At 37.8% G+C, this 14,537-nt stretch overlaps 2 protein-coding genes across 2 annotated transcripts; one reads left to right on the plus strand and one right to left on the minus strand.

The window, feature by feature from the left end:
* Positions 1 to 1,708: 1,708 nt before the first annotated feature.
* Positions 1,709 to 8,273, minus strand: LOC140164797 (methyltransferase-like protein 27). Its single transcript, XM_072188163.1, has 6 exons — positions 8,138 to 8,273; positions 6,968 to 7,111; positions 5,821 to 5,946; positions 4,852 to 4,990; positions 3,715 to 3,807; positions 1,709 to 2,598 (listed from the first exon to the last, which is right to left on the minus strand). Exons 2-6 carry the CDS (start codon positions 7,091 to 7,093, stop codon positions 2,405 to 2,407), a joined length of 678 nt encoding a protein of 225 aa, XP_072044264.1. The 5' UTR covers positions 7,094 to 7,111; positions 8,138 to 8,273; the 3' UTR covers positions 1,709 to 2,404.
* Positions 8,274 to 8,835: 562 nt separating this feature from the next.
* LOC140163659 (uncharacterized) lies at positions 8,836 to 9,162 on the plus strand. Its single transcript, XM_072186974.1, has one exon. It carries the CDS (start codon positions 8,836 to 8,838, stop codon positions 9,160 to 9,162), a length of 327 nt encoding a protein of 108 aa, XP_072043075.1.
* Positions 9,163 to 14,537: the final 5,375 nt, after the last annotated feature.

Consider the following 14,537-nt stretch of genomic DNA (forward strand, 5'->3'; position numbering starts at 1 on the left):
TAATTTTGAGAACAAAATACAAAATGTGCTTCAAACTGGCATCAGTTACGTAATCACCGTAATTATTTCGGATTATTCACTTTTATTCACATATGACCTTGAAATGACCTTCAACATTTTCGCTGCTCAATGGTGATCACATCCGCTAAGTGTCATGACAACTCAACAATATTATAGGGGCCTACTCCGTTGACCTCATCAGATGACCTTGTTTAGTGACAAAATTCTTTACTGGTGTATTGATTTAGGGTTTCAAAAAATAGGGTACACGTATAGACGAATCCAACGAGCCAAGTGATGGTCAGAATTTAGTCGGCCAGTACTGGGTCCCGTCTGCACCAAACTGGAATTGTTACTGCCCAATTGGGTGGATTAAATCCGCTTAAAAATCGATGTTGAATTGTATTGTGTTGTAACCTTTCATCGTTCTTTGTCTGCGTATGGAATGCAGTTTAATATCCCCGCCAAGGCCACATCATTTCACATTTTAAGTGGGATATACCTAAGGGGGGACCCAGCTATGGCTGCCATTGAGGTGTAGGAATGCGTGAAATTGGATTCGTCTATAGATGAGTTGACTTCTGACGTCAATGCCCGGCAGTATGCGTACGCATCATCAGAATTTCTATTATTTGCCTGGCAGTATGAGCTAGTATGCGAGCGCATCATATTTTGTTCAGGGCTCGTGTTTTTTAAAATCCCGCCACATCACAATAAGACTATTGAATAGTGTAGTGGTTGCATGGGGTTTACTCAAGCATAAAAATATGCCGGTCCCTTGACTTTCATTAGTTGATAAACATCGATGTAAACTCATCTATAGGGACAGGATTCTGGATTAAGGTTAGCAACTATTTTAAACTGTTGCGATTTGGTAGCTCACAGCATCTTGCGAACGGTAGTGAGCTTTGGCAAAAATTGCATTGATAATTTCTTAGCGAGTGTGCTGAAGAATTCAAATATCACAGATATAGTTTTGTAGGGCCTGTGGTTCTTGAGTTATGTTGTAAAGAGGGCTGAAACAACAACACTTTTGTGAAACATGCATAACTCATTAACAACAATAAATCAAGCTTTCAATAAATCAAGTTTTCAAAGTATATGATTTGTAGAATGAACTATTGCAAAATATCAAAGTGTTATTTTTCAATTATATATTGATTAAGATAATGAAAATCGATTTTTATTTTTTGGTTGCTTCGACCAACAATACATAGTGTACCCTTAAGGCTAGAAATGTGTTTTGGGATTAATATTTAGAAAATAAATGTATTGTTTTTAGCCGCTGGAGTGCATCTATCGTCTCATATAACACGGGCGACATCATTATTTTAAGTAAAACATCGAGGCGAAGCCGAGTTGTTTTACGCCAAAAATAATGATGTCGCCCGTGTTATATGAGACGATAGATGCACGACAGCGGCTAAAAAAATACCTTTATTCTCATTCTTAACACTTCAATTCAAATAAAAATATCATAAGTATTACAAATCTTAATCAAATTAAATCCTACATTTTGTAAGGAATTATACCTAGAACTTAAAATCGATTATTTAATGTAAAGGTGATGCATTGTCTTTCAGGCCTTTGGCTTTGTAATGCATCTACCTCATCACATCATTATTTTCAACATTGTTTATATCTGTTATGCTGATTATGTATGTATTGATGATGATGAAAAAATAAAATGAATGAATGAATGAATGAATCAGTCCCGTTGTTGCTATATGCGCCTCCGATTGGTTCAAATAGCAAGTACGCGTATCGCGTTGATGCACACGCGCTGACCCGTGTGATATCGTGTCATACCCCACGGGTAAGAACCACTAAGATTGCAGGAATGTTCTCTAGTGTTTAAGAATTGAAATTACGGTTAAGATTCCAAAAGAGGGATAGTATCTTTACAGCAACTGGGAGAGGGCTTCATCATGCTTCAATAATAATACTGAACCGATACAGGCGAGGCTTTTCTGTTCCACCATGCATATAGGCCAAATACAGTTTTTAAATGAAATGCCATGGTATACTGCTGGGTGATCACCAAGTGATACAATCCACTGAAAATAATTTAAACTTGACGTATATTCGCAAATCATCCGATATTTGAAAACTTAGTGAATTTGGTCGATATGATTGACGTATATATAAACTATGCGTGTATACTCTAGGTCTTTATCTTACACGTCAATCTCATTGTTACGTCCATGCATAAAGCTATGAGATTGCAACAGATGCACTGGTATACGATACATTGCCATAGGCGCTGGAATGAAATAGCAATTTTCATTGTTTCACCTCATTTGTTCAGTCCGCAATAAAAAAAAAAAGAGGACATGGCGCTATCTGATAGTTAAAATTAACAATTTGTGGGGAAAATCAAATTCTATTTGTAACAAATCACACACTATTGCTTTAATGTGAGGAGGTACACTGGTGTTATTTCCCCATTGCTTGAGAACACAGTAATGTCCTGCTTGCTCCATTTTGTACAACTTCCATTATCGACGAATGATTGGAGTTCTGCCTCGATTGAATCCTTGTGAAATTCTGGGTCCGTTTTCATCCAATATTGGAAAACATTGAAAACAATTACACCACCTGCATTATTTAATAACAAACGATAATAATATTATCACACAGACCTGCATAAAATTCATAGACTATAGACGAAAACCCAAGCTAATAGGGCATTGATATTGAGGCATTTGTGAGTATAAATTAAGTTGGTAGACTCCCTATTTTACCCAATTTTAGGTCAAATTACTCATGTTCCGATTGCCTGTCCGGTAATTAACATCATAAAAATAAAATATTCCTTTACTACTTATGGTTGAGAAATTAGGCACCACATCGAATTTGGTCCTATAGCGCTATCGGTGGCACTTTCAGTCATACCCTGGTCATGTAATGAATATGTATATCAAGAATAAGAATTAACTTTTGCATACTGTTATTGGTTTCCATTTTTTTGAAAAACTAAAGCAATGTTCAAATCCGTGAAAAAGAACGAGGCATTGGTACATGATATTGGGGCACCGATAGCACTATAGGACCAACTTCAAATAAGGGCCAAGATCAATTTTCAAAATCTACGTGAGTAGTAATAAAAAATTTGATGCAAACTATTTGCCTAGCTTCAGTGATTCCTGAAAAGAACAGTTTGCACTATGGTTGATGTGTTACATAGCAAACAGATCAAAACTAATAAAGGTCTATAGGAATGAATGATCATTGCCCTTACGTAAGTTGTGACCACCGTTTGAGAGTGAAGAAGAATATTACAAAACAAAATGAATATTAAAAAAATGTGCGAACTTAGAGAGACACTGGGGAGTTTGCGAAATGCTGTTCCAAAATTACTTCAACTTCTTCCATGTCTTTGTAGTGTATAGTGAACCCAATGTTTCTCCTACTATATATTTCATAATATTAGCGATTACATTTATTAGTAAAACGTGACGAAAAATGCGTTAAGGTTCGTTCATACTACGCCGCCACTGCTTTGCGGTGCGGTGCGTTGCCGCATTTCCAAGTTAATTTAATTTTATTGCTATACCACAATGAAGTATTTTGCAGTACGATGCATTGCGGCAACACACCGCATCCCAAAGCAATTACGGCGTAGTATGAACGGACCTTTACTCCCGGCCTTTACTCTGGCGCGTATTCTGTCTGTACGAATTCCGTGTTATTTAGAACGAGATTAAGACTAACCGGGCTTAGTTATTCTCATTAATTCAGGCAATGACGTTGTTGTTATGTGACCAGTGAGGAAAGCTCCAAGTAAACACAAAGCATCGTAAGTATCTGTCAGCAAAAAATAAAAACCGTATAATAATGAGAAATTTGATTAGAGTTTGTTACAAGCAATATTGTAACAAAGCTTAACATTTCAATAAAAATAGATTTGTATTTATTTCTGTTCCACAAAATGTTAGTTTTCGCTGTTAAATAAGTCCCGTTTCAATTTTGAGCAGAACAAATGAGGCAAAACAAGGAAAAGACGGCGATGTCGTCAATCGTTAATGCGTGTCACTCGGTCGTTTGTGAGGTCGGTCGCCTTGATGTGTTATGAACATCCAGTCCATTATGTACTACAATACAATCTTGTAAAAATTAGAATTTTGAAAAACATTGACGGCGTCCTCCACTGCAAATGTTACATTATTACTTTAAGTAGTGGTGGGTTAAAGAATGGTGATACTTCAAATTTCTTAGGGAACCAGCTTATTTGCTGCAGTATGATCTCCTGAGCATTTTGACACCTTTTTCATCCAAATCAGCCAAACAGTCAGTAGGTGCCGGCCAAAACAAGTATTTGGACAACGTTTCTGCCGGAATCACTGGACTTGTAAAACACAATACCATTTACCATGTAGATATGTAAAACCTGGGTGTAAACAGACTCTCATCATCATCTCTATAGCAGGACCCTATAGAAGTCACCATGTTTAGTGGTTTACAGACTGCAGGATCATATGTCAGGGAGGGAAAAGGACGATGCAGCTGGCAGTTGTGAAGTGGCCGTAGGAAGGTTGCTTGCAGTGACGACGGAAGCACTACAATTCAGGGGGGTTGAAGTGCCGGATTTACTATGACATTTGTGCGCAAAGTACAGGGAAAAGTTTAAATTTCAGATTATTTTAACGCCAAATGAAGGTGAATTTTGGTATTTGATGGGCTAGTGCGCGCACAAGTATGCCCTATTTTGGCCCAAAACATGTTTTTGAGCTAAAATAGAAACTGCACAGGGCAACAATTGCTTGAATTTTATTATATTAGAATTTTAGAGGGACGTCTTCCATCATGATATTGAAAAATTAGCCCCCCCGTGGGATTATCCATACTTACTGTCAGCTATATTAACTTTCTTGCCAGGTATGATGGCTTCATGTATGTATTTTTTGTAAACACCCTTCGACTGCGCAAACTGCAACATTTCCTCGACTGCATCCAATGCATCAATATTTGTGTATCCTACTTCTTTAAGCTGATTGAAAAACAAAAGAGAGAATAATAGCGAATGATAGTCGGTAATTAAATACAGTACCATCAATGTATTGTTTACAGATAAGAAATGGTAAATAAAACTGAAATGCCTACATTGTCGCCGCCTTTCTATTTTCCTAGTCCCCTGTAAATTATATTGCTTTCTAAGCACATCATTCCACTTTATCCTTGCTCCTCTAGTCCTCTGCTTCTTAAGCTTCTTCCTTGTCCTTCGCCTCTTCTTCCTTCCGCTTTCTCTTCCTTCTCCTCTTCCTTTTCATTATCCGGGTTTTTTTTATTCGACCTTCTCGGGCCTGCGTTTCGCGTTTCCTTCTGCATCTTTTCTTCAATTTCTTCTCAATGTTTTTTCTTCCTCTTCAAGTTCTTACGCTCCGCTTCCGCTTCTTCCCTTCTCCATCTACTCCGCCTCCTTCCCCGGGCCTCCTTCTCCTATTTGACTTCTATTCTCTCTCCTTCTTTTTCTCTTTTTTCTCTTTTACTGTGGATTTTTACCTCCACAAAAAATCCCTCGCTCCCAAGAAATATCGGGCGATGCCAATCTCATCCACAGCGGTAACAAATTAATGTGCTACTGTGAACATAACTATTCCTGTATGGAATAAAAATCGTTTGAGCGGCGTTTTTTCACAACGGAAAACGTAAGAAGTCGGAATATCAATGCATGTCATTCAGTACTGTAGCCAGGAAATTTGAAGGAGAGAAAGACCAGAATTGGACTAAAAATGGGCACGGCGGCCAGCATCGCAGGGGGGAATAGGGGGACGAGGGCTCAGGACGCAGCCCCACTGGCTATGCTATGTTAGTAGTTACCTTTTCTCCCATGATTCCGGTCCCAGCGCCTACATCCAAGATGCGTGAATCCTTACTTAGATGTATACTTTCTAATATCTTCGCCATCGCCAGAGCTCCGGCAGCCTTGCCAAGACTTATGGTATACTTGATCAACGTGAAACAAAGAAAAGGTGAAAATTAAATGATTAAAGGTGATATTAGGGACGCACCATTAGACTTCAAGGGGGGTTAGGTTTTCCCGGTGGCATTTAAAAAAAAAAAATTTATTTCATGCATTTATACACATAAGGTGGGCAAAGTTTGTTTTTTTAGTGTTGGTGGGGAAAATGTTTCTTTTTGCTCATGTAGTGGGGGACGTTTTTGTTTTTTCAAAACTTCCTAAACCCCCTTGAAGTTTAATGGTGCGTCCCTTAGTAATCTCCGCGAAAACCTACTACATAAAATGTACCCATATGATTCTACCCCGGGTGTCAATCCATAGAGGGAACGTCCTCCTAGAAATCTTAATACTAGAAGAAATAAAGCAATAATTACCCTGTAAATCTACATTTTTAACGAAAAACTCGGACCATAGGGTGACATTGCACAGTTTTCAGTAGCTCAACCATGTCAACAAAACCCACTTTCATTTTGCGTGGGCTAAAATGGCCTTCAATTGAAAAAATCCTAGTAAAACCGAATCATAGTCCTATTTTAAAAACCAAAATTTTCATGCTTCAGTCTTACCCTGGGTAACCTTACCACGGGTAGACAAGTTAAAAACGGGCTTATTTCAAAAGCAAATTAGGGTCTACCGGCAAAACGTCCTAGGTGGGGGTCTTAGGACATGAAAGAGGGGGGGAAGGAAATGCTCAAGAAATGAAATTTCAAGGTTTTGAATCCATCATGTAGGAAATTTGCAATTGCCTATCTGAGACACATTTAATTTAACAAACTATGGGTTACGGGCACACGGATGTCAAATGCGTATACAATCAGGCCTGTATAATATCATTCCTTATTAATTATTATTTTCCTGTCGTTGATAGGGTGAATATTAATGCCCTTCTTGCCCTCGCTTTCGTTATTTTATAATCACGTGGTACTCATCTTGTCCTCGCTTTCGTTACTTTAAAATAGTACGATATATCGATGTACACTATTTAAACGAAAATACACGACTTACTTGTTCATATCCTTTAGCATTCTTATAGTATTCAAACATTTTTTCGGGGTTTCGTTCAATAATGAGTCGATCTATCTCGTTTCTTACAAATGGTCGTTCTTCCATTGCATCTGTATTGGTAGCCATTTTTCTATCAGTATTAAGCTATAAAGAAATGTTATAATCAGTGGGTTAATTTTAAAAAAACCAAGATAATCATTTTAAAAGCAAGAAAATAACATTTGAACATTATGGACGCGTCCAATTTCAGTTCGATGTTTATTGTAAGGGCCTGTTAACTTAAAACTAATTTAAAACTAATTTAAATATATGAGAGTGATCCAATTATTAATGTGTTTAAATAAAAACTAAGCCTACTTAAACAATCGGATATTGGCGTTTTACTCGACTTGATTGTGATTTTGTCCCGCATTTTGTTTTTGGTGTTTATAATCACTATTATTCATTATTATCGTTAAATTTTCCCACCCACCACTCCCAAAGCATAAATTTTTCTTGTTGAAATTTTCCTTTTTGTCGGGAGTAGATTCAAAAATTTGAATCCAAATTTCGCCTTGACTATGGCTAAATCAGTATAAATAATGCCAAATTTCGCACATTTGTCCATAATTTATTCATCCGTATGTTCTCTAATAAACTTATTTGAAGTTATCCTAGAGTAGGCCTATTCAAAAGTCTACAAAAATTTGAAAAATCTAAAAAAAAACAATCTGACAAATCCCAGAAATTGAGGTGGGAGAGGACGAGGACCAAAACATTAATTTTATCCGCTTACCGATTGTAGTGAGGGATCAACATAAACCACAAATTGCCTCAGGCAAAACTCACTTCCTGGGAACTGAATACCACACACGGGCCATTTTTATGTAACTCATTGACCCATTTGTTATATACTGCCTCTAGTTTTAAACTCATTGACTGATACAAGTACTAACCTCATGAGAGAATTTTTGATCAATTCTCTGCAGGTAGTGAAACGTAACCCCCCCCGCCGTTACGACTTGCCAAAAACTGTACGCATGCACATTACAACAGAAATTAACACAATAGAAATTAGCATACCAATCTATAGAAATAAGAAAACCCACTTTCAGACGGGATATGTACTCGTGTCTGTCTGAAACTGTACGCATGCACATTACAATTGCGGGTACAATTGAAACAACTTACCTTTTATTTATCAGTTTTACCCCCGGGTTTTACCATTACTAATGGGAATGAACTGTGCTTGTGCTTGTGCTTGCTTCAATTCAAACTCCGTCCTGAATCCTGATCGACTGTATCGTTCGCACCAAGGGGGTGACACTAAATTCACGGTTATTCTATTAGCAACGCAAAACCTATGAAAAATTCAGCTGGTTTACTAGCTAGAAAGTGAGGCCAGTTATCGACCCGTTATGAATAATTCATGTTCGACCCCTTGGATCATGTTAATTGGTATTGGCAAATAACAACGTTGTTAGTTTTGCGAACTGTGCCTGTTCAATGAGAGTATAGCGCGCCCCCAATACATCTGGGCACAAACCAGGCGAGAACGATCCAGTTTAATGAAATGGCGGACGGGTATTCCCATCAGGCACCAGTGATTATGTTTTTTCAAAGAAAGTCTACTAATTTGATATGAAATGACATTTTGCAATAGCAAAGTCAAAATTAGGACTTGCTGTCAATAATATGAAGGAAATATGTGACAGAGGCAAGGTGTGAAATACAAGTAGTATTTGAAGTTATAATAACCTTTGATACCCGACCTGACCTTCAATCATGGCGCCTTATTCGTCTTATGTATTTCTATTATGCTCTCAAGTAAAATAAAATACCAATCTGCAGTAAGCAGACAGCATGTTACTTGGCTCAGTTGCAAATTAATGGAGCATATCTTGCATAGTACCATCATATCACACCTTGAAGATCACCATATCTTGTCAGATGCCCAGTATGGCTTCAGGAAAAAACGGTCGTGTGAGGCTCAACTGATACGCACTGTTCATGATTTGGCAAAAGGATTGAATGAGAGACAACAAATTGACGCAATATTATTAGACTTCTCCAAAGCCTTCGATGTTGTGCCACATAAGCGCCTCCTTCATAAGTTATCTCATTACGGGATAGGTGGTAACACCTTGGCATGGATTGAGGACTTCTTATCCAATCGCTCCCAGCGTGTTCTACTTGAGGGCAAGTCTCATCTGTAACATCTGTAACATCTGGAGTCCCGCAGAAGTCCGTCCTGGGCCCCTTGCTTTTCTGGTTTTTATTAACGACTTGCCAGAGTGTGTCACATCAACCACGCGCCTATTTGCAGATGACTCTCTGCTCTACCGAGTCATCAAAAGTCCCGACGATGCCAGATTGTTACAAGAAGATCTAAACTGTCTCCAGACATGGGAAAAGCAGTGGGGGATGTCATTCAATCCTGATAAATGCGAAGTCCTGCGTATTACCAACAAGCGATCTCCCATTCACACCACTTATTCGCTACATGGCCAACATCTAGCCTTAACAACCAATTCCAAGTACCTGGGAGTAACCATCAGCTCTGACTTATCCTGGAATGCTCACATCAACACCATAACCAAAAAGGCAAACCAGACACTTGGTTTCCTGCGGCGAAATGTCAGCAAATGTCCTCCTGACATTAAGACCAAGTGCTACGAGAGTTTTGTCCGCCCAATTTTCGAGTATTCATCATCTGCCTGGGCACCCCACACGCAACGTAATATCCAGAGTCTAGAAGCTGTACAGAGACGGGCAGCACGATTTGTCACTAGTGATTATCGCCGTACCAGTAGCGTCACTGACATGCTTCAGTCACTGCAGTGGGATACACTACACCAACGGAGGATGAGATCGCAGGTGGTGATGTGTTACAAAATTGTAGCATCCTTTGTGGATATTCCAGCTGCTGACTACCTTACCATCAGAAGTGGCAGGAACATTGACTCACTGAGAGGCCACAGTCATAAGTTCATCCAACCGCGTGCAAGAGTTTTAGCTTTCCAGTACTCGTTCTTTCCATATACCATCAAGGTATGGAATGATCTTCCTCCATCCCTCGTTGCAGCACCGTCCGTAGAAGCATTTCGGCACGGACTTGCTAGCATCCAGCTTCCATAATTGCTGATGCTATTTTTACTCGCACGAAGCACTGTATATAATAAACTCTCTTCACGTTCACAGCACTTTTGTTCGCCTCGCCATGTTATTATTCAAGGTGCAGCAATACTCATTTCTGAGGGATGCACTGTATCAGATGAAGATGAAGATGAAGATGAAGGCTCCCAGCATGAAATATTATTGATTTTATACGGAGGTAAAGAAATACACAGTGTATGTGCAAGCCGTGCAACAATACTCCAAATATTTACGGTAAATCTGAATAGTGGTCACATGTTGACATATCATGTGTTCGGGAAATCACGTGGCAACATTTTAAGATTTCAGGCTTGTTTTACTAGTTAATTGCCATTTGTACTCTTTATTATTTATCTTTGTTAATTAACATATATCTTAAATGCTGATAAATCGTGCTTGGCTGCCCATGGTATCTGTTAAATTCAATGTTTTATGAATATAATTCTACCACGCAGAGGGGGTCACGCAGAAGAATTTCACATCACCCGACTTAGCTAGATTTCGAAGCTCTGCTCTTCAAATTCATGTAAATTTCAAAGTTTATACACTTATATTTAATATGATACTAATTTTTTGTTATAACCAACTGGTACACGAAATATACTAGCTTATTACCTATACAGATAGGTGAATATCAGCCTTCACTCAGCAATTTGACATGCCCGGCATATGCAGCCATTCTCCGTCTGGATAATATGACTGTCGCCCTCAATACGTCTGGGCACAAATTTAAATAACAATACGCTATTTACATATCAATGCGGCCTCATGCTAATTAAAGCTGCCCCATCCAGGAGTTCATCTATGGTTCGCACTAGGCCCTATCGCTCATACATGTATATAGCGTGATGTATAGTCTACATTACAGTATAAACAAACCGACATGTTTGACCTCGACCGCGTACACGTCGCGATCGCTTTCACTCCAGGTCACTCCATAATTATAAACAAGAACTGTCTTTAAAAAAGAGAACGCCATAGAGGAAACTCAATTCATTGATCTGCATGTTGAATTACGAGCTATAAAGTGCAATACATGTACTTGTAATTTGTTTTGTGTGTGGAACTTTATAAATCTAATGGTAGGGCCTATGCACTGAAAATTCTCGTCTCCCTTTCGTATTGCAGATACCCAGGACCTATTTTTAGTTTTTTATGGGGAAAATGTATATCGTCAATACGAAAGGTCAATGCTCATATGATGGACGGCTTTTCCTCCCAGCTACATACACTTTAAGCACATATTATTTAATTTATAAAGTGTATTTCGAGGACTGTTAAATTTTTTTTTAAATTAATAACTTAATAAATAAAAAAAATAATGTGATATCATCTAGACATTCCTCGTATTCAGAATTCAATATGATGAGTCTGATGTGCTCTCGGGCCCACAAAAATAATGTGCAAAGGTGGGTGACTGACCCCTTAATACCATCAAGGACAGCTATGGGAGCTATGGGAGCTATGTTGAAAGCTGAAAATGTATGTTAAGGGTTGGGAAAGGGCAAACTTAAAGTACTGGTAACTAGAGAGAGAAAGCGACGAGGAATCCCAAATCACAGCGTCAGGTAATGACCGGGTCACCAAGTGCAAATGTGCATTTATTTTTGAAGGTTCATGGTTTTTTTTAATTTTGGGGCGTTTTTTTCCCCGAAATTTGATATTTTGGTGATATTTCAAGAAGGTGGCATGCCAAATACAACATCTTTTTGCACATACTTTGTTATTGCTAATACAACTCTTTTCTGCATACCTACGTTACAATTCGTTTTGGTGATTTAGTTATTATAAATTTTGTGACTGCATTTTGGCGTTTTCGATGCGATTTTAGGCTTACCGGGAATTAACGTTGATTTCCGGTCCTCCTCCTTTTATAATTTTACTTTGATCGTCAGCTTTTTCAAATAACAGAATGAAGATTGGCTCTGAATAAGTATCGTAGTCCTCTCGGTGGGTTTTTTCATGATATAATTATTTTGAATTCCATGTGACAATTAAGATGATTTTACTCAATCTGGCTGACAACAAGTTGACAATTTTACCAAAAGGGTTGTTCAAAGGGCTGATTAACCTTGAACAGTTGGCCTTGCTAAAAATTAAATTATCTCATTAGATGGAGATTTGTTTAATGAGACAAGTAAGTTGATTTTACTCGTTATTATAGGTGAAAACAAGTTGAAAATTGTACCATATGGACATTTCTTCAGTGTTACCAGTAGGCTTATTATACTCAATATGGCTGACAACAAGTTGACAATTTTATCAAAAGGGTTGTTCAAAGGGTTAGTTAACCTTGAACAGTTGGAGATTTGTTTAATGAGACAAGTAAGTTGATTTTACTCGATCTGGATGAAAACAGGTTGACAACTTTACCAAAAAAGTTGAATGGGTTGTTTAACCTTGAAGTGGTGGGACTCGGTGGGATTCAAATTATTTCATTAGACGGACATTTATTCAATGAGACAATTAAGATGATTAGCCTCAATCTGACTGAAAACAAGTTGACAATTTTACCAAAAGGTTAGTCGAATGGGTTGTCTAGGCTTGACGAGTTGAAACTCGGTGAAAATCAAATTATTTCATTGGATGGACATTATCTTCAATGAGACAAGTAGGCTGAGTTTACTCAATCTGGTTGACAACAAGTTGACAATTGTACCAAAAGGGTTGTTCAAAGGGTTTATTAACCTTGAACAGTTGTCCCTTACTGGAAATCAAATTATCTCATCAGATGGAGATTTGTTTAACAGTGGACTTCGGGTATATATATAAATGCGCTTTTATAAATGCGCACGTGACATCTACAAGTCGCCATACCGTGTTCAACGATGTAAGGTACCCGGATGTGCACAATTTCCACACGCAAAAGTATAGGCGATAAATGACAGGTTACAAGGAAAATTGGTTTTGCAAAATAGTGGCATTGATTGCAAAGGGCAAAATAATTTGATCCGAAACATAAACTCTTTATTTGGATTTTCCACCACGGAAAAAAAATATGACGGAAAAGCTAGATATAGCTGATTTAAAAAGTTATATTTCATTATTTCCGTGCTAAATGGGCGTGGCAATTGGCCATATTGATGACGAAATGTGAACTGGGTAGCTGCCGATGATGTTATTTGATAATGTTTGCACGTAGGGAACTTAGGGGCTGTCATTTTCTTCGGAAGGAGGGGGTCATGGATTTATTTATTTGGGAGTCAAGATAAGTATCCCCCCATAGTGCCGCCAATGAACATAACTCTGACTCTAATTTTAACTCTAATTATAACGTAAATTGAGGAAACTATAACTTTAGCCCTTTTCGGTATAACGACCCTCTCAAACTAAATAGGCTAGATGTCCCCGCCCGACCTCCTCAACTCTAAATTACTCATTCGCTCGCAAATGGACAAAAAAACTAATTCAAAATGTGTTTTAAGCACCTTTTGTGTCCCCATGCTAAATCGGTAATCTGTACACCTTTGTCACCCTTTGACGTACAATTTGGAGTATAAACACGTAGATGACTGTATATGATCTAATCATCCCGGCTGGAAGATGTTGAGGAAGACTCGTACACTATACATCACGCTCATACGTTATATGACAATTTGACGTACAATCACGTATGTTATGCATGATTTGAGGTTTATTCAGCTAGTAAGTTAGATCTCGTCATACACATTATTGTCATGGTATTATATTGTAATTGTATACGTCAGTTTTGTTCAGTTTGATTCAACCGGCTTATAAAGTTTTACTTTACACGGAAAGGGGAAAGTTAGCAAAAAACAATTAATTTATGAGTGTAAAAGGGGGAGGAGGGGTGGTTTTGGGGGAAGGGGGGGGGGCAAATAATATTTATAAAATTATAAGTAAAGCAAGAAAGAGAGAAACCCTGTTCTACGGGCGAACGGACCTTTATTTTTAAATAACCCAAAAAATCACAAAAATTTGTAAATAAATTTCAATATGAGAAAATACAAAAAACAAATTGTCCTGAAATTTCCGAAATTTGGGGTCGGCATTTATTTGTACAGGAAAAATTTGTTTCCCAATTTGTTCAAAATAGAACAGGGTTTTCGTTTTTCGTCGCATAAATAAATGCATAAATAAATAAATAAATAAATAAATAAATAAATAAATAAATAAATAAATAAATAAATAAATAAATAAATAAATGAATAAGTGAGGGTATTCCGTGAAACTTTAAGTAACGGTTGCCTTGCCAGAGGTCTATACTTTGAATTTGTTTCTATAGCTCACCTGTAATGGGTTTGAGCACTCTAAATTCCAAAGTTAGTCACTTGTAAAGTATACTTGTTATAATACGCCCCCACTATTTTTAGTGGTTGAGCACTCTCGACTACTTTTGGAGTAGAGACTGTTTTGTTTGACTTGGCTTCGCCCACCTACGACACCACAGAATGTATATACTTGTATAAACATT

Source organism: Amphiura filiformis, chromosome 11 (assembly GCF_039555335.1).
Source record: "Amphiura filiformis chromosome 11, Afil_fr2py, whole genome shotgun sequence".
In the NCBI taxonomy this organism is placed as follows: Eukaryota; Metazoa; Echinodermata; class Ophiuroidea; order Amphilepidida; family Amphiuridae; genus Amphiura; species Amphiura filiformis.

Bases quoted from the DNA above. Each gene is read 5' to 3' on its own strand.
- LOC140164797 (XM_072188163.1), bottom strand. From the start codon at position 7,093: ATGGCTACCAATACAGATGCAATGGAAGAACGACCATTTGTAAGAAAC. The intron at 5,947-6,967 runs GTAAGTCGTGTA...ACGTTGATCAAG, and splicing joins ATGCTAAAGGATATGAACAA to TATACCATAAGTCTTGGCAA. The intron at 3,808-4,851 runs GTAAGTATGGAT...TTTTGCTGACAG, and splicing joins GAAAGTTAATATAGCTGACA to ATACTTACGATGCTTTGTGT.
- LOC140163659 (XM_072186974.1), top strand. From the start codon at position 8,836: ATGGAGCATATCTTGCATAGTACCATCATATCACACCTTGAAGATCAC.